We start from the raw sequence: 20,304 nt of genomic DNA, 5'->3' as shown, positions 1-20,304 counted from the left end.
GAAGGAAATCGGAGGATGCGCAAGAGGCCAGAATTGGAGGAGCGCAGAGAGCCCGGAGGGTTGAGGGCTGGAGGAGGTTACAGAGATAGGGAGGGGGCGCGGCTATGGAGAGATTTGAACACGAGGGTGAGAATTTTAAATCAGCCAGTATTCCTGCAATTGATCGCTATTCAGTGGCCCCTGCTGAAGAGCGTGTGTTGGTGGGGGTGAGGGGAGGGGTGGGGGGGTGCGGGTACATTGGATGAGGACAGGAACAGGCTCAGCTGTGAACTCCCTCTCCCCATGGTCGAATAGTCTGTCATTCACTGTCCAGGCTCATACATGGCCAGTTGGGTGAGGTACTGGAGGGCTGCAGGCACCTGTAGAGAGGAGAGGAGGCATCATTTGCATGAAAAGTCATTTGACAGATCTTACTTGTTTGTGCACACCCACACAGACGAAGAATATCAATCCTGGCATCTTGTTACTCGTGTGTGACACCGTCACAGTGAAAATATCACATGACAGTTCTCGCCCTTTAAACTAAAATAAACTTATTTGTGAAACATTGCGTCCGCTTAAAAATATTTGTATATGTTAAAAATCCTGCATTTCCTGTCAGCTGTTCCATTATAAATTCCTATGTAAACATTTATAATGGAAACTGCTCAGGTAAACCCGTCACTCCAATTATAACTTCCTCTCAGCTGCAGCGCCAACACTGGTGGGAGGGCGTAATTACAGCATGACAAGTTTACATAGGCAGTTTCCATTGTAAGTGTGACTGTGGGTATTTACATTGGATGTACAAACATAAGGGCCGAAAGTACAATTTTAAAATGAGGACTGAATTACGAGTGCTATCCTGGATCCAGTGATCCTTTGCCCTCTAACCCCACTTCATTGGTCTTTACTCCCCATGTGCAACAATATAGCCGATTGACTGGTATTAAAAATAATTAAAGCCTGGAAATGGCTGTATTATTAAATATATTTGATGAGGGAAGAAAGAATTCCCTCCCTAAACTTTTCCGCCTCGCTCTTCTCAAAGAAAGACTTGCATTTATATAGCGCCTTTCAACACCTCCAGGACATCCCAAAGTACTTTACAGCCAATTAAGTACTTCTGAAATGTAGTCACTGTCGTGTTATTCATACATATTATTGCATGAAAAACACTCTGTATTAAATTTTTCTCCATTTAATTTAAACCTTCAACGCTTCTGTTAAAATAGCAGAGGAGTTTGCTCAGAGCATGGTAAGACAGCAACACCCACAGCAGCTTGCAGGCTCAAGAGTCTGTTGAGTGTTAATCGTGTTTTAAGAGATTACCAGCCTTTGTAACGCACTGCCAGCTTTGAAGGATTCTCCTTTACCAAGTTACCGTGTCTTACATGGGAGCAGACTGTTTGGAGCAATTAATATTCGAGACACAATCATCTCCCCCTCCCCCCCCCCCGCGCCAAGTCCCATGAGATCACACAGGCCTGTCGTTCTTGACAACAATGGATTGCCATCGGACCAGCTGGGCCTGACACTGCCAATCCAGCACATCTGTGCAGAAACCATGCGAGAGGCTGACAGCAGCGACACCGACCAGCGCAGGCGACATCTCCACAGCAAGACCGTCGATACGAAGCAGATGGGGAGCGCTCACCGTTTTGTTGCCTGGTTTTTTTTTTTATTTCAAAGGGCTACATAAATAAACATAATTATATTTCACATCGTTTCCCTTCCAGTTTCCCTCCCCGTTTCTCCTGATTCCTTGCCGGGGCACAGTTCCTCCCTCCAGCGACCTGCAACCCGCCGAGATCTCTGCGCTCCTCCAACTCTGGCTTCGTGCGCATCCCGCATTCCCTTCGCTCCACCATTGGCGGCCGTGCCTTCAGCGATCTAGGCCCGAAGCTCCGGAATTCCCTCCCTAAACCTTTGCGCCTCTCTCTCCTTTAAGTTGCTCCTTAAAACCTACCTTTTTGACCAAGCTTTTGGTCACCTGTCCGAATATCTCATTATGTGGCTCGGTGTCATTGTTTTGTGCGATTACGCTCCTATGAAGCGCCTTGGGCTGTTTTCCTACGTTGAAGGCGCTATATAAATGCAAGTTGTTGTTGTGGTGGTGGTGCCCACATTGCCATTCTTCCTGTGCGAGCCCAGGCAATGCTGGCCGACTATTCGACTGTGGATGGCATCACGGCAATGTATGACCCTGCCCTCACCTGACGCTGGGGTTCGTCCGCCTTTCAGGTGGATGATGATCAGGAGCAGCCGCGCTGGCTGACACGTCCCCTCGCTCGCTCGGCGTGGCGCACTGAGGCCGATTGCTGAAATCGTGCCGACTCAGAACAGACCTGGGGATCAAACGAGGGCCTATTCCTGGTCAGTTCAGCGCTGCACCGAGCATTTAACAACCGACGTCTACCAGCGGGAGCTTTCACCCAGCTCTCTGATCAGTGTTACTGAGGCTGCAGCAAGGGACGGTTGCAGAGATGTCTCACTGACACCGATGAGTAACATTCGGATTTAAATCTGGGTCTCCCCACAATTGAGTTGATGGGGATTGCTGTAAAATAATAACAACAGCGTGCATTTATATAGTGGGTGTGTCTGCTCGTTTTTATGGGTGCGTGCGTGAGAGGGTGCAGGACGCCTCAGCCCCCTCTAAATATTACTCAGAAGTGCATGTTTTGCAAATCTGAGTGTGCGGCTTTCTCAGAAACACTGCTGTCACAGACTCCTTACTCCGCCCCTCCCCGGGGCCACAGCAGAAGCCGGGAACGCATGACGTATTGGCTCTGATCCCTGGCGTGTGTCGCACAGCGGGGTCGCGACCCACAGGCTCAATTGAGAGTAAAAAAATTAATTAAAATGTGATTGGGTTGAGTTAAGTTGAGCGAGCTCCCCTTTTAATTTCCCACAATGTGTCTCTCCTAATTTCTGTTTCTTTCACTTCTTGCTCTCAGTTTTCTTTCTCTCCTTTTCTCTATTCCTCATTATCTTTCTTTTTAGTCTCCCTCTTTCCCTTCTTCCCTTTTCTCGCTCTCATTTTCTTTCTATCTCTCCCTTTTGTCTCAGTCTGATTCCCGCTTTCCTTCCCCCTCATTCTCTTGTCCTTTCTCTCTCTCCAATCCCATTCCTCTCTTCCCTTTCTCCCTCGCTCTTTCCCTCACACATTCCACCTTTCTTTTCCCCAAAGCGCATCCCAACTCCGAAATGTTTTCCTCTTCTTTTCTCTATTCCTTTCTTTGTACTCTCTTTCTTTCCCCTCTTCCGTTTGCTCTCTCTCTCTCTCTCTCCCCTTTCTTTTCCTTTCTCGCTCTCCTGTTTTTTCTCGGTCTGCTTCCCTCTTTCCTTCCCCCTCCTTTCTTTCTGTCCCTCCAACCCCACTCCTCGTTCCCCTTTCTCCCTCGCTCTTTCCCTCATAAACTCCATCACCCCCACCCCACCTCCCCCGCAAAAGCTCACCCTCACTCCTAAGTGTGGTTTTGGTTTGGCTGGTAGCATTCTGACAGAAAACCAGGCAGCTCTTAAGTCCATTTGCCGAAGCTCTGTGGACGCTTTGTTCCTAGTGAGTCGAGCACCTTTCCCTTGTCTCTTTTAGAGGTGTTTCCCTTATGGTTAATGGACAGAGCGAGGTATACACGGCAAATGAGGAAATGCAGTGAAAGAAAGGAATCCTCCGGGAAGGTCATTCTGAGGTCACGTTTTCGGAAAGGACTGCCTTATTTGCTGCAGCCTGGCGTGTTACTTGGCTCTGCTTGCGCCCTTACAGTGTGGAGCCGGTTAGCTGGCTTTATCCCTTGCTCACCGGCACCCCCTGCATTGGCCGGGAGACTCCCTCCTTCCTGAGGGCTGGGATCGCACTGCATCACAGGAGGGTGAAGGTAAATACCACTGACAGGCGGGACACGGAGAGAGAGAGAGGGAGGAGTACACCGAAAGGGAGGTGGAAACCAGAAAGAGAGCAAAGAAAGCACAGCAGACGGGAAAGGAGAATAAATTAATGCCGCTTGGCTCTCCCGGGGGGGGCCCATGTGACAGACGATGCCTCAGGTATAGGGCTAGCAACCGAAGATCTCTCACACCAGTGGTGACAGACCTGATTAACCCATTGAGACCTCAGTGATAGCTCAACTCACTGATATCACTGTCTCCCTTTCCCCTAAGTCGGGGCGGTGGGGGGTCACCGATCATCGGCCGAAAGGAAACGTTGGCAGTGGGACTGCTCGGAATAAAATTTCCCCTCTCAGCCCATGAGTAGGATGCCTCCTACTGCCCAGAATTCCTTGGAGTAGGACAGACATTAGGAAAATGAAGGCCTAATATCAAGCTCACGGCCTAATCCAGATCTCCCGAGCTGTGTTTTTTTCTCCATTCACTGATGGCCTTGAAACGAGATCTGCAGAACATTCTGGAAGACTGTGAGGGAGAATTGTGAGCTCACTAATGGATTTCCCCTGGAGTTGCCCACAGAAAGTCAGGACAGTGAATTCCCCTCAGAGTGCAGTAGTGATGCTGTAGGTATAGGTGTGGGGGCATGGTGTAATGAAGCTCCATTTAATGGTGTAAATGGGCAGCTGCAGGGGTGACAGTGCGTCACAGAATCATGGAGCCCAAAGAAATAGTGTGTGACTTACATGGCAAATTTAATATATTGGGGTTGGCTATTCATAGAACCTCCTGAAAAAGAACAGAAAGCTCTTGATATTTCTTTGATATAGAGGCCAAAAGCATCAAGAGTCCCGGGGCTGGGATGAGACTGCCCAAACCCATCTCTTGTAGGGCCAATGTGGAGGAAGCTCTCGTTCCTCAGTCTGGGCTGGATTTAAACCCAGGTCCCTGAGGTGAAGGCCCAGTCTCTAATCGTCCAATCCCCTCAATGCCGGCATGTTCTGCCTCTGACTATTAGCCTGAAATAGACTGAACCATAATCCCTTGAACTCTTCACATCTTCTTCCAATTGGAGCTGAGGCTTCCAGTGATATCGCTGTTGCTAAGCCGATATCACTGGAAGCCTCCAAGTTGCTGATGTAATCTGATTTGATGACTTTTTTCCCCTTTTAGTTTTGCCCTTTCCGTCCTGAAGGCAGCAATCCTTGACGATTGTTCCATTCCCTGGCCATTCGTGGCAACCCAAGTGCGCTGTCCGAGCTGCCGTCTTCTGGATGAGACGTTAAACCGAGGCCCCGTCTGCCCTCTCAGGTGGACGTAAAAAATCCCGCGGCACTGTTCGAAGAAGAGCAGGGGCGTTCTCCCCGATGGCCTGGCCAATGGTTATACCTCAACCGACATCACTAAAACAGATTATCTGATCATTGTCACATTGCTGTTTGTGGGATCTTGCTGTGCGCAAATTGGCTGCCGCGTTTCCTACATTACAACAGTGACTACACTTCAAGAAGTACTTCATTGGCCGCAAAGCACTTTGGGACGGTCCTGGGGTTGTGAAAGGCGCTATATAAATGCAAGTCTTTCTATCGTTCCCCTCCAACCCTATCTCCCTTCCGGAATGCTCCATTCTTCTGATGCCCACACTCCCTCTTTCTGTACATCCCCCACCCCCCCCCCCCCTCACTCCCCATTTCTCTTCGTCACCTCAGTCCTACTCTTTGGGACTCCCTCACAAACCTTTTTAACCTCCTTCTCACTCTCTCTCCACCTTTTTAAAAGCCATCTCTTCGACCTAGCTGTCAGTCATTTCATCTGGTCTCTTCCCTCCTGGCTCCGAGCCGGATTTCCTCCACACCTATCTGTGAAGGGCCTTGGGATGGGTTTTCACCGTTTATTAATTGCAAGTTGTAGTTGTGTCGGTAACGCGGAAAAAAGAAAGATGGAGACAGAGAGGTTGGAGGCTAAGAGAGAAATTACCTGTCAGGTGACAAGCAGCTTCTAACAGAAGCAATTGGCACATTTATCTCTACAGAGTTGGATGTCATGTCACTGCCGTGTTTGAAGGAGATGTAACGTCAGCCCAACTAAAGCGATTTTAAAGGGGCTACGCCATTATTAAAATGACTAAAACCTTTCTTTCCCCCCTCAGATTTCTCCCTCCTCTCCTCAGGCACAAGCCACCCACTGATGCTTTGTCCAAACGGCCATTCTTGATGCATGAGCATCGTGGGCAATTCGACCGTGGGGGCTCATCACAGCTGAGCTCAATCCTGCGCTCACCCGGTGCCCAAACACGGACACTTTCCAGAAGGAGGGTCCCCCAGGTTGTGATTGGGAGCAGGAACCTTGGCTGCCATTTTTTCTTCTTCCCTCAGTATGGGTGTTGAGAGGCTAATGATAGTGCCCCAACTATCAGAGCTGAGACTCAACACGGGATTGTCCTGGTTTGCATGACTCACTGGGCAGTGCTTTTACCCACTAAGACTATTGCGGGGACTCAGCCAGTCGTTCATGACGACACATCGCAATGGTGTAAATTGTGTTGGAAAGTATGATCACAGCTTTCCTGTGGGCCTGATTGGTGAATGCACTGCTTGATGTGATATTGTACCGTCCAGACCTGTGAAGTCCAGGGTTCCATCCCTGGTAAAAAGAAAGAACTTGCATTTATATAGCCCCTTTCACAACCTGAGGGCATCCCAAAGCGCTTTACGGTCATTTGAAGTGTGGTCATGTAAGAAACACAGCCAATTTGCACACAGTAAGGTCACACAAACAGCTGTGACCAGATAATCTGTTTTATTGATGTTGGTTGAGGGATAAATATTGGCCAGGACGCCGGGGAAGAACTCTGCTGCTCGTCTTCGAAATAGTGGCCATGGGATCTTTCACTCGAGAGGGCAGATAGGACCTCAGCTTAGCGTCTCATCCAAAAGAGGGCTCCTCCGACAGTGCAGCACTCCCTCAGTACTGCGCTGGGAGCGTTAGCCTGCTTTTTATGCTCAAGTCCATGCAGTGGGGGCTCGAACCCATGACCAGCTGACTTAGAGACACAAGTGCTACCCACCGAGCCAAGAGCCTGCTACAATTGGCCTCAGCTACCCTGGGATCGGGGCAGTGGGGGGGGAATCAGCCCCTGATCGCTATCTAGTGACCCCTGCTGGAACGTATATGGAGGTGGATGAGGAAAGCGGGGGTCAGGCTCAGTTGTAATCACCCCCCCCCTCCCCCACAGTCAAACAGGCTGCTGACTCGTGCTGCTCGGCCTCCTGTTCTGGAGGTCGCCTGGTGCCTGCAGAATCGTCCCCCAGTCTGAGTCAGCGTCTGCAGGCGAAGGGCAGAGGCTGTTTGATTAAAAGAGAAAACAAAAAAAATTACCCACACACTTGGAGCAAAGCTGCTGTCTTACTCCACCTGCTCCCAGACATTGAAGAAAAACCAGTTGCTGTGGGTATTGGCTGAGCTCGAGCTGGGCTCTGGGATCGTACAGCTGCTGATGCAGATTCATCACTCAGAAACAGGGCGTGGGGAGAGGGAGGAGGGGACGGGAAAAGGGGGACGGGGAAAGGGCAATGGGGAAACGGCACGGGGACAAAGCATGGGGAAGGGGCTTGAGAAAGCCCATGGGAATGGAAACGGGCGAAGGAGATAGGGGCAGAGAAAGAGACGGGGAAAGGGAGGAGATAAGGAGAAAGGGAGAAAGAAGCAGGAAGGAAAAAGGACGGAGATGGAGACGAGGAAAGGGAAGAGAAGGAAATGGGGGAAGGGGATGGGGAAGCGGAGAGAGGAGGAGATGGGGGGGGAGAAGCAGGAAGAAGAGAGAGAAGGAGATGGGGGGAGGGGAGTGAAAAGGAGATGGGGGGAGGGGAGTGAGAAGGAGATGGGGAGGGGAGAGAGAAGCTGGAAGAGGAGAGAGAAGGATATGGGGAGGGGAGAGAGAAGGAGATGGCGGGGGGAGAGAGAAGGAGATGGGGGGGGGAGAGAGAAGGAGATGGAGGAGGGGAGAGAGAAGGAGATGGAGGGGAGAGAGAAGGAGATGGGGGAGGGGAGTGAGAAGGAGATGGGGGAGGGGAGAGAGAAGCTGGAAGAGGAGAGAGAAGGATATGGGGGGAGAGAGAGAAGGAGATGGCGGGGGGAGAGAGAAGGAGATGGGGGGGAGAGAGAAGGAGATGGGGAGGGGAGTGGGAAGGAGATGGGGGAGGGGAGAGAGAAGCTGGAAGAGGAGAGAGAAGGAGATGGGGGGGGAGGGGAGAGAGAAGGAGATGGGGGAGGGAGAGAGAAGGAGATGGAGGAGGGGAGAGAGAAGGAGATGGGGGAGGGGAGAGAGAAGGAGATGGGGGAGGGGAGTGAGAAGGAGATGGGGGAGGGGAGAGAGAAGCTGGAAGAGGAGAGAGAAGGATATGGGGGGGGGGAGAGAGAAGGAGATGGCGGGGGGAGAGAGAAGGAGATGGGGGGGGAGAGAGAAGGAGATGGGGAGGGGAGTGGGAAGGAGATGGGGGAGGGGAGAGAGAAGCTGGAAGAGGAGAGAGAAGGAGATGGGGGGGAGGGGAGAGAGAAGGAGATGGGGGAGGGAGAGAGAAGGAGATGGGGAGAGGAGAGAGAAGGAGATGGGGAGAGGAGAGAGAAGGAGATGGGGGAGGGGAGAGAGAAGGAGATGGGGAGAGGAGAGAGAAGGATATGGGGTGGGGGGGAGGGGAGAGATAACCAGGAAGGGAAAAGGAAGGGGAGATGGAGAGAAACCTGACAGCACCTTCCTTCAGGAATGTTTTTTTCTGAAATCTGATCCACCCAGAGAGCGAGCTAGGCCGCACTCCACTCGAGGACTGTGTAGAAGCACGCCTGTTACTTTTATTGACAAACCCGGGTGAAAGTGGGCCAGGGCCTTAACCCGAGGGTCACAATAACCCAAACGTTCCACGGTGAGATCTCAGATCACACGATTAGCTGCTTGGAATTTTCTTTTTTCTTAACACGGCAACAATTTCTGAAATCCATGTTTTCAGCCAGCAGAGGAATGTGTAAACATAAAAGATAATCCGTGCAGGAGCAGTCACACAGGGACGTGGTAATCTTTTCTGACAGAGGGGTCGCAGAGACAGACTTTGAGGTGTGGTCCTGCTCCTCTCCCCCACCACTAACCCCACGCCGGTTACATGGGGGTGGGGGGGGGCCGAGGGTGGAGCACTCGCAGTGTAGGCCTCGCCCCCCCCCCCTTCCTCCCCCAGTGGCTCAGCTGATAGGAGGAGAGAAGGAGATGAGGGGAGAGAGAAGGAGATGAGGGGAGGGGAGAGAAGGAGATGGGGGAGGGGAGAGAAGGAGATGAGGGGAGGGGAGAGAAGGAGATGGGGGGAGGGGAGAGAAGGAGATGAGGGGAGGAGAGAGAAGGAGATGAGGGGAGGGGAGAGAAGGAGATGGGGGGAGGAGAGAGAAGGAGATGAGGGGAGGGGAGAGAAGGAGATGAGGGGAGGGAGAGAAGGAGATGAGGGGAGGGGAGAGAAGGAGATGGGGGAGGGGAGAGAAGGAGATGGGGGGAGGGGGGAGAGGAGATGGGGGGAGGGGAGAGAAGGAGATGGGGAGGAGAGGGGAGGGGAGAGAAGGAGATGGGGGAGGGGAGAGAAGGAGATGAGGGGGAGGGGAGAGAAGGAGATGGGAGGGGAGAGAGGAGATGAGGGAGGGGAGAGAAGGAGATGGGGGAGGGGAGAGAAGAGATGAGGGGAGGGAGAGAGGAGATGGGGGAGGGGAGAGAAGGAGATGGGGAGGGGAGAGGAGATGGGGGAGGGAGAGAGGAGATGGGGGAGGGGAGAGAAGGAGATGGGGAGGGGAGAGTGGTGATGGGGGTGGTGTGTTGAGTTGGGGAGGGGTTTGTGTTGGGGGTGGTGTGTGTTGGTGTGTGGGGGAGGTGTGAGTTGTGTGAGTTGGGGTGGTGTGAGTGAGGAGTGAGGGTGAGGGGTTGATGGAGGTTGGGTGGGGTGGGGTTGAGTGTGTGTGGGGAGTTGAGAGTGTGTTGAGGTGTTGGGTGGGTGGAGTGGGGTGAGGGGAGGAGGAGAGAGGAGATGGTGGGGAGGGAGAGAGGGATTGATTGATAGTGTGGGGAGTTGGTGTGAGAGGAGATGTGGGGAGGGGAGAGAAGGAGATGAGGGGAGGGAGAGAAGGAGATGAGGGGAGGGGAGAGAAGGAGATAGGAGAGAAGGAGATGAGGGGAGGGGAGAGAAGGAGATGGGGAGGGAGAGAAGGAGATGGGGGGAGGGGAGAGAAGGAGATGGAGGGAGGGGAGAGAAGGAGATGGGGGAGGGGAGAGAAGGAGATGAGGGGAGGGAGAGAAGGAGATGGGGGGAGGGGAGAGAAGGAGATGAGGGGAGGGGAGAGAAGGAGATGGGGGGAGGGGAGAGAAGGAGATGGGGGAGGGGAGAGAAGGAGATGGGGGAGGGGAGAGAAGGAGATGAGGGGAGGGGAGAGAAGGAGATGGGGGGAGGGGAGAGAAGGAGATGGGGGGTGGGGAGAGAAGGAGATGAGGGAGGGGAGAGAAGGAGATTGAGGGGAGGGGAAGAGAAGGAGATGAGGGGAGGGGAGAGAAGGAGATGGGGGAGGGGAGAGAGGAGATGAGGGGAGGGGAGAGAAGGAGATGGGGGGGAGGGGAGAGAAGGAGATGGGGGGAGGAGAGAGAAGGAGATGGGGGGAGGAGAGAGAAGGTGATGGGGGGAGGAGAGAGAAGGAGATGAGGGGAGGGGAGAAGGAGATGAGGGGAGGGGAGAGAAGGAGATGAGGGGAGGGGGAGAGAAGGAGATGGGGGAGGGGAGAGAAGGAGATGAGGAGGGGAGGGGAGAAGGAGATGGGGGGTGGGAGAGAAGGAGATGAGGGGAGGGGAGAGAGAGGGTATGGGGGGGTGGGTGAGATGGTGATGAGGGGTGGAGTGAGTAGGAGATGAGGGGAGGGGGAGGAAGGAGATGGGGAGGGGTGAGAGGAGTGTGGGGAGGGGAGAGTAGGAGTTGGGGGGTGGGGAGAGATGGAGATGAGGGGAGGAGAGAGAAGGAGATGGGGGGAGGGGAGAGGTGATGAGGGGAGGGTGAGAGGGTGAGGGGTGGGGTGAGTAGGTTGGGGGTGGGGTGTGTTGGTGTGTGGGGTGGGGTGTGTTGGTGTTGGGGGTGGGGGTGTGTTGGTGTGGTGGGGAGGGGTGTGTTGGGTTGGGGGGGTGGGGTGTGTTGGGAGATGAGGGGTGGGTGAGTTGGTGTGAGGGGTGGGGTGTGTTGGTGTGGGGGGAGGGGTGAGTAGGGTGTGGGGTGGGGTGAGGTGGGTGGGGGGTGGGGTGTGTTGGTGTGGGGGAGGTGGTGAAGTTGGTGTGGGGGGTGAGTGTGAAGGTGTGTGGGGTGGGTGTGTTGGTGTTGGGGGAGGGGTGTGATGGTGTTGAGGGGGGGGTGTGAGGTGTTGGGGGGTGGGGTGGTGTTGGTGTGGGGGGTGGGGTGAGTGGTGTGGGGGGTGGGGTGTGTTGGTGTGAGGGGTGGGGTGTGTTGGTGTGGGGGGTGGGTTGTGATGGTGTGTGGGGGGGGTGTGTTGGTGTGTGGGGTGGTGTGTGTTGTGGGGGTGGGTGTGTTGGTGTTGGGGTGGGGGGAGGGAGGTGTTGGGGGTGGGTGTGTGTGTTGAGGGTGGGGTGGGTGAGGTGTTGGGGGTGGGGGTTGAAGGTGATGTGGGGGGTGTGTGTTGGTGTTGAGTGGTGGTGTGGTTGGTGTGGGGGGGGGGGTGTGTGGGTGATGAGGGGAGGGAGAGAGAAGGAGATGGGGGGAGGGGGTGAGAGGAGGAGATGGGGAAGAGAGGAAGAAGCAGGAAGAGGAGAACGGTGCTGTCTTTCTTGGTACTGAGAACTGGAAGGCCCCAGGTTCAGTCCCTCGCCGGTGCTGAGTTAGCTTATTTCATTCATTTGTGATGGTCAGGACACATTAAGCCTTAGGGTCCCCCCCACCTCTCCTAGACTAGGGAAGGGAAAATAAGTCAGGTATTCCCCTCCTGTGCAGTGATACTTGCTGGAAAATGCACCTGATCCATAGAAAAACATAGAAAATAGGAGCAGGAGTAGGCCATTCGGCCCCCTCGTGCCTGCTCCGCCATTCAATATGCTCATGGCTGATCCTCTGTCTCAATACCATATTCCCGCTCTCAGGCTTTGCCGCGATGCTCTCCGTGGTTGAATGGCCTACCTAACCTTGCTATCTGGGCTCACAGACGAAGAGTGCCCAATTGAAGCAGGTGCCTGTGGAAGAATAGCTCAGGGAAGAGAAATCAAGAAGGAACGATCCCCTCAGACCAATAGAAGGATCTAAAGTTTTTTAAAAAAGGAAAAGTACTCACCAACTCCCCAAGATAATAAAATCCTCACCCCAGCCCAGGTGGGGCCTGATTCAGGAAGAGATTCGTACCCATTGGTAATTAATCTGCTCTCAGGCCTCTGATCTTCACACTGTAACAAGACCGAGCGCAGAGTAGGTTGTCGCCATGTCTTGGTGCCTGAGTGAGGTATCTAGAAGCTTCCAGAATCTAAACCATACATCAATAGTTCATGGAAAAAAATAGTAGAATTAGCACTTAATATTAATTAGCATAAAGAAGTTTCACCTCTAATGCTACACTTGAGAACTGGTTGAATGTCCATTATGTTCTCTCCCCTGCTTTCAACTTAGAGTCAGACTTCAGACGTACCCAGGTCCCTTTTGCAGAAAGTAAGAAAGACCTTCTTGCATTTATATAGCACCTTTCACAACCTCAGGGAAGTCCTCACCAAAGCGCTTTACAGCCAATGAAGTACTTTTGAAGTGTAGTCACTGTTGTAATGTAGGAAACGCGGCAGTTTGCGCACAGCAAGATCCACAAACAGCAGTGAAATGAATGACCAGATGGGCTGTTTAGTGATGTTGGTTGAGGGATAAATATTGGCCAGAACACCGGGGAGAATTCCCCCTGCTCTTCTTCGAAATAGTGGCCGTGGGATCTTTTACATCCACCCGTGAGGGCAGACGGGGGCCTCGGTTTAACGTCTCATCCGAAAGACGGCACTCCGACAGTGCAGCACCTCCCTCAGTACTGCACCGGGAGTGTCGGTCTGGGTTGTGCGCTCAAGTCTCTGGAGTGAAAGACGATGGACAGGACTTGTGCAGAGCGGCGAGCTCCTGCAAATTAAATTAACGAATGTACTTACTGCGGGCTCTGTGGCGTTAACTTGCTTGATTTTGAACCTTTAAAAAATTGTACGCTATCAACTCAGCCTCTGAGCAGCGTGAGTTGATGCACAGGGAACAGTCTGTGAGAATGGAAGACACAAAATCTGTCAGGAAGAGAAGTCCCCCCCACCAGCAGGCAAGCAGACTTCATTCATTAAAGTTAGTATTCTGGATGTCATTGTAAATAAAAATTTAATTTTTTTTAAATAAAAAGCCAAAGAAATAATTGAATTAAATTAAAGAGACAGAAGGGAAATGTAAAAAATAATTTTTAATTTTTTTTTAAAAGACCAAAAACTATGAAAATAAGGAGTATTATGCAACTCCACATTTTTAAAATTTAACTTTTAGTTGTTTTATTAAGACTAACTGCGCTTTTAAAACTTAGTTTCGACCTGGTATTTTTAAGAGTACCTCTTTGGCGGTGCAATTAGTTACTTTCCAGCTGGGCGGATGAGCAAGTTTGCGATTTTTTTTCAGTGATTTCTCTAATTGCAGCGTGCGACACCCTTCGATTCGCAGCAGGTCAAATCGCCGGCGAACCAGTAGGGTTTTAGTGCGCGTTGTTCGAACGCGGGAACGTACTCCTTCGATTCGCCACGGAGAACGGAGAGCGCTGTCGAGCTGCTCTGTTACTTCGGGACCAAGCTCTGCCTCCGTTATAAAAACAACGCCCAGAAACATCTCGCTGAAACAGGCCAACAATTTGTAGGGGTTAATTTTTCCCGCTCTGGTATCTTTTTTTTTGCCCAATCTGATTTGAAGAGTACAGAGAGGGAACGCTGTCTTGCAATCTCTCTGCTTTGAGCTATCTGGGGAGCAGATTAATCTCATTTGGATAGGATGCAGAGTAGATATTTCAGCAGCCTGGGCACAGGCCATTCCAATCTTCATCTGCCCTCGTTTCCCCTAATGACGTGGAGGAGACAATCCGTTTATATTTAATTTAATTTTGAATAGCTGTTGACAGCTGAGCATCGACTCTGGTGGATTGTTAACCCTTTCGCCCAGTTAATCTTAGTTACTTGGAGAGCCTTCCCCCAGGAAAAGGGATTAACCCTTTCCACTTTGCTTCCCAGCGCAAGAGATTAACCCTTTCGTCCTTTCTTCTCGCGGGTATCTTGTTCCCAGCTGTTTGACGTTACAAGTCGGGATAGGAGGGACGAGGGGAAAGTGGCCGGTATGGAGGGAAAGTGTATGAGTGAGAGAGAGCAAGAGGCAAGAGCCCAATATATGACAGGGACAAGGAGAGACAGAGGGTGACCCAATATACGGGGGGACGAGAGACAGACTGACAGGGAGACCCAGTATATGGGAGAGAGAGACAGACAGACAGTTAGGGGGGGAGAGAGAGAGAGAGAGAGAGAAAGCCATTTTCAGACAGAGAGAGGGAGGGAGAGAGACAGCGTAAGACAGAGAGAGACTTGACCCATTATAGGAGGGGGGAGGAGAGAGAGAGTATAGGAGAGAGTGCACCAATATAAGAGGAAAGAAAGATTTGTATTTATGTAGTGCGTTTCATGACCTCAGGATGTCCCAAAGTGCTTAATAGCCAATTAAGTACTTTTGAAGTCCAGTCACTGCCGTAGGAAACACGGCAGCCAATTTGTGCACAGCAAGCTCCCACAAACAGCAATGAAATAAATGACCAGATAATCTGGGGTTCTTTTAGGTGTTGGTTGAGGGATAAATGTTGGCTAGGACACCAGGGAGAACTCCCCCGCACTTCAAATTCCCTGGGAGTAAAACACACTCGTTGGATAGGGCGCGGCTGAGAACCTGGAATCTGGGCAGCGATCCCCCTCACTCGCTGACGCGCACCGCGCCATGGTTGGACTAGCAGTGTGCAGAGGCCTGGTCTCTCCTCACAGCCTGGGGCCTCATGGCCCCCCTCTCTCGGCCGGTCGGAGGGAGCAGGTTACTCACCTGTGCAGCCAGTGGGTGAAGGAAGAACGACGGAGGAAAATGACTCAGAAAGAAAGGAGAAAGCTCCCCCCTGATGGCCTAGTAGTAAAGGCTTGACATGGTATAGTACCACATGCTGATTAGGAAGGTTCCCAGGTTTATTCCCCAGTCTGCACTCAGTCCGCTGCTTTTGGTCAGGGAGGTACAACTGGCTTCAGTGTTGCTGGACAATGGAAGGGGAAAATCAGCCACTGACCAGTGACCCCTTCTGGAAGATGCTCATCGGGCATTGGGCGGGCACAGAATTGGGCTTGGCGGTGATGCCCTCCCACAGCCTATCGAGCTGCCGAGACGCCCTGCGCAGGCTCACTTGGGTGAAGTGCGGGAGGAAATCTCGCTTCTGCGGAACTCCCGCCAAACCCTTGAGGAGAAGAGGGGAGAAAATTGGGGTTTGCAGAATAAAAGGGAAAGAAAATTCACACAGTTTCGTCCGTTGACAAATTCTGTTCTTCTTGTAGTAACTTTGAAGCAGATTTAAAGAGAAGTTCTCTTCAAAATGGAGCGGTCCATCAACAACGCCCAGAACCTCTTGAGTAACTGGGAGGAGCAGAGTTACTGATCCTCTAGACCAGAATCCTCGAGTGAGTAAATAAACAAAGTGTATTTGTAATGTGTTTTTCTCTTGTTTTCCGTTACAGGGCTGGTAAAGCTTGGGATTCACTGTATTACAGGACAGAAGGTCGCAATAAAGATCGTGAACCGGGAGAAATTGACCGAGTCTGTCCTCATGAAGGTGAGAATCGTCATTAGTAAAATCCCACCCGCTGGACAGTTTGTTCATTTCAAAGTTGCTCGCCCATTTTCATTTCTTTCTGGTTCAGTTTTATTCCCTTCTCTCCTATTTCTACCGGAGCAGATGAGACTAAGAGGAGGTTTTAATAGAGGTTTTTTTAAATTATGAAAGGTTTCGATCGAGTGAATAGGGAAAAAATCAATTTCCTCAGGTTGGGGAGTCAGTGGCGAGGTGTCATGGATTTAAAGTTATCACTAAGAGAGTGAGGAGTGGGGTTAGGGGAAATTTATTTATTCAGAGGGTTATTGGCATGTGGGATGTTTTGCCAATGGTTGAGGCACAGACCATTTCATCTTTTAAAGGAATATAAAATAAATATTTGAAGCAGATACAAGGCTATAGGAAGAGAAAGGTAGGCAGGGGAATTAGTTTTGAATTGCTGTAGCAAAGAACCAGCACACATGCAATGGGCCGAATGGCCTCCTTCCGGTTGAAGACTTCCATGCTTCTGTGGAAAGTGTCGATCCCCTTGCTGGGTAAGGTCCTACAGGTGTTAGTATGCCTTCCATCCGAATGACTTTCTTCATATATGAGCCCAGTCAGTGATGGTTGGCAGGTTAATCAACCAAGGAAGCATCACAGTCAAACCAGATCCTGGGCCAAACGGCACATGTTACCAGCAGGAATCAGGGGATGGTAATCAGGAAGGGGGGACCCTGGCTGATTTCTTTTCCTCTTAGAAGCCCAGGAGCACTGAGGCCAATATTAGTGACACCACTGCCTCCTTGGGTCAGTCCAGCAAAGCCCTGGGACCTTTTGAATTATACAGCTCAGTAGCACACAGGACAGTAGCTTTACCCGCTAGGCAGGTACAAGGCCGTCATTTCTCCTGGTCACCTCGCGACCTAGGGCCGAGTAGTAGGGCTGGAAGAGTTTACAGAGATAGGGAGGGGTGGAGGCCAGGGAGGGATTTGTACGTAAGAATGAGCATTTTAAATTCGAGGCGTGGCCGGCACGGGAGCCAGTGTAGGTCAGCGAGCACAAGGGGCGAAGGGTGAACGGGACTTGCTGCGAGTTAGGATACGGGCAGCAGAGTTTTGGACATATATCATTCATTGTTACTGGGTCAAAATCTTGAAATTCCCTACCTGACAGCATCCCCACACGGACCGCAGCAGTTCAAGCAGAAGGCCCACCACCACCTTCTCAGGGGCAACAGGCAGATGGACAATAAACGCAAATCCCAAGATCAGATAATAAAAGGACTATTAAGGATGTTTCACCCTCCCCCCCAATGGCTCAGTTGCTAAATATATTGCCCAGAGAGTAACTGAACTTCACAGACCTAGACAGTCACGGGTTTAATCCACAGTGTGTGTGTGTGGGGTTAACCCCAGTGTCCCTGGGCGAAGGCGGAGGGGGAAAACCAGCCAGGGTTTCAGCCCCCTTATCACTATCCTGCTGGAAAAATTGGGTAAGGACTAAGCTCTGGAATTCCCTCCCGAAAACTTGCCACCTCTCTCTCCTCCATTACGATGCTTCTTAAAACCTACCTCTTTGACCGAGTGTTTGGTCACCTGTCCTAATGTCTCCTCATGTGCCTGACTAACGCTCCTGTGAAATGTCTTGGGACGTTTCACTCCGTTAAAGGCGCTAAATAAATGCAAGTTGTTGCTGTTGGCTGCGATGCCCTCCATGGTCAAATAGCGTGCCGATGTTCGCTGCCTGGGATCGTGCATGACAAACGGGTGAGATAACGGGGAGCGGCGGCAGAACCGGTTACGTCGGTGGCTTGAGGAGAATTAAAGGTGGGAGGGGGAAAATAATACCCGGGGGGCCGGGCAGTTGCTAAGGGGGGAGGGGGGGCAGGTTGCTCACCCGTCTCTCTCCGCCCCCCCCCCCCCCCCAACCCGAGGGTGAGTTCCGCCCGACCGACGACGTCAGCGGGAGGCCCGATCGATTTTTGGCGCCTCGTCGCGATAGAACGGGCGAGCTGCCAGCGCTAGATAGCGAGCTGGCCCGTTTGGGGAGGGCGGCAAATCCGGCTCGGCACACGCCCTTCACAGCAGCACCTTAAAGGGCGGGGCTGGAAGGGTCAGGGGTTAAATGGAGCAGCAGATTCCAGCGGCAGGGAAATTTCATGAGCACGCGCAGCAGCAGGGCAATGAGCTGGTGGAAACCTTCAAGGCCCAGACACTCAAGAGTCTGAAGGAAAATAAAATGAGAGCCTTGACTTGCTTCCGGCTTTCCCTGTCTGCAGCTTAGGATCCCCATAAACAGCGCTATAAATGGACAGGGTCGGGGGGATGGGGGGGCGATGAAACCTGTATCACCCCCTCCCCCTCTGGAATATTGAGCTCAGTTCTGGGCATCGCACCTCAGGAAGGATGCTTTGGCCTTGGAGGGAGTGCAGCGCAGATTCAACAGAACAATACCGGGGTTTCGAAGATTAAATTATGAGGACAGGTTGCATAAACTTGGCTTGTATTCCCTTGAGTTTAGGAGATTGAGGGGTGATCTGATCAATAGGGTCGATACGGAGAAACGATTTCCTCAAGAACAAAGGGGGCATAACCTTAAAAATTAGAGCGAGGCCACTCAGGAGCAAAATCAGGAGGCACTTTTTCACACAAAGGGTAGTAGAAATCTGGAATTCCTCTCCCCCAAAAGGTTGTGGGCTCTGGGGGTCAATCGGAGCTTTCAAGGCTGAGCGAGACGGATTTTTGTTGGGCGAGGGTATCGAGGGATACGGAGCAAAGGGGGGAAAATGGAGTTGAGGTGCAGATCAGCCATGATCTAGTGGAATGGCGGAGCAGGCTCGAGGGGCTGAATGGCCTCCTCCTGTTCCTATGTATTCACGCTCCAACACTGAGCGCTATCCCCGTCCTCTATACCAGGATCGAATCAGTGGGCATGACGGTCTTCCTTTACGGTTTTTGTCCGCAGGTCGAACGGGAGATTGCCATTTTGAAGCTGATCGAACACCCTCACGTACTGAAGCTCCACGACGTTTATGAAAATAAGAAATATTTGTAGGTATTATATATTTCACTTGCTTTACGGTGAATCTTCTGCTAATCTTTGTGAGGGATGTTAGTGCCAGGGAGTAGAACACTTGCCCACTTCAGGCACCTGTGGCTCAGTGGGTAGCACACTCGCCTCTTGAAGCCAGAATGTTGGTGGGTTTCAAACCCCACCTCGGAGATTTAATCCAGGCCGACATTCCCAGTGTCGTACTGAGGGAGTGCTGCACTGTCAGAGGTGATGTTAAACCGAGGCCCCGTCTGCCCTCTCAGGTGGACGTAAAAGATCCCACGGCCACTATTTGAAGAAGAGCAGGGGAGTCCCTGGCCAATATTTATCCCTCAACCAACATCACGAGAAACAGATTATCTGGTCATTGCCGTTTGTGGGAGCTTCAGATTATCTGGTCATTGCCGTTTGTGGGAGCTTGCTGTGCGCAAATTGGCTGCCGTGTTTCCTACATGACAACACTTCATAAGTAATTCATTGGCTGTAAAGCACTTTGGGGTGTCCTGAGGTCATGAAAGGCGCTATATAAATAAATAAATTTTCTTTCTTTAAAGCTCTCCCTACAGTGTGCCTCAGTCCCAACACCAGGGCTGGGAATTTCCTCAGCCCTGCTCCCGCTCCGCTGTCGGTGAACATGGTGATGTTACGGTGAGGGAGCGGGGGCAGCTCTGAGGAGATTCCTAGACCAGGTTCCAAACCCAGGATCTCCCACTACCAATCCTGTGGCCTCTCGGAGCGGGTTTGCCAAATTTAGGCGCCGGTTAGGGGGTTAAATTGGTAACTTCGCTCAGAGAGGTTCTGTGCTGTGAGCCCAATCCCACTGGGAATTGGATCGAGATTGCCCCCAAACCCGATTCACACAGACTCCTTGCAGCCAGCGGACAGAGGAGCCTTTCATCTCACCAGTCCAGGCTGAATTTAAACACTTGGCCTCAAGTGAAAGGCTTGTGTCTGAGCCACCATTCCACCCACTCCTCTTCCAGTTTAAGTCGTAAAATATTGAGTTCACAATAACAATAATATCCATCCTGAATGTTCTTGAAGCTCCGCACATTTTGCTGCTTCTCCTTCTGTTTGTTTCTCTCACGCTTATCTGGCTGGAGTTGATTCATTTTTGAAAGCAATGTCTCCATAATTCAAGAGGAAATTATCTTCCTTCCATCCTTCCTCCCTTCGTCCCTCCCTTTCTACTTTTTTTCCTTCCTTCCTCCTCCCCCTTTCCTTTCTTCCTCCCTGGCTTCCTCCTTTGCTCTCTCTCCCTTCCTCTTCCTCCCTCTCTCTCTTCCTTGAAGGGCTGGGATGCAGAGACGTGAACTTGATATCAAATGGTTCAATTGTGTAAAATTTCTAATTTCTGGTGATTTTTTTCTGAGAAATGCAAGTTCTGCACAGTAAAGCCCAGTGGGTTAATGATCCCAGTGGAAATATGAGCCATCCAAACCAGGAAAGTCATGAGTTCAAAAGCCTGGGCTCTGTAATGGACTTTCTGGTCCAATCTGA

General features: G+C 51.6%; 1 protein-coding gene across 1 annotated transcript in view; it reads left to right on the top strand.

Annotated features, from left to right (window-relative positions):
• The window catches only part of LOC137305358 (serine/threonine-protein kinase BRSK2-like), a 134,688-nt gene that overhangs the window by 70,827 nt on the left and 43,557 nt on the right, over positions 1 to 20,304 (top strand). The window contains exons 2-3 of the mRNA XM_067974194.1: positions 15,677 to 15,771; positions 18,718 to 18,803. Of these exons, the coding sequence (XP_067830295.1) occupies positions 15,677 to 15,771; positions 18,718 to 18,803 (181 nt within the window). The remainder of the gene's footprint in view (positions 1 to 15,676; positions 15,772 to 18,717; positions 18,804 to 20,304) is intronic.

Source organism: Heptranchias perlo, chromosome 40 (genome assembly GCF_035084215.1).
Source record: "Heptranchias perlo isolate sHepPer1 chromosome 40, sHepPer1.hap1, whole genome shotgun sequence".
NCBI lineage: Eukaryota > Metazoa > Chordata > Chondrichthyes > Hexanchiformes > Hexanchidae > Heptranchias > Heptranchias perlo.
This window is presented reverse-complemented; position numbering and strand designations above follow the sequence as displayed.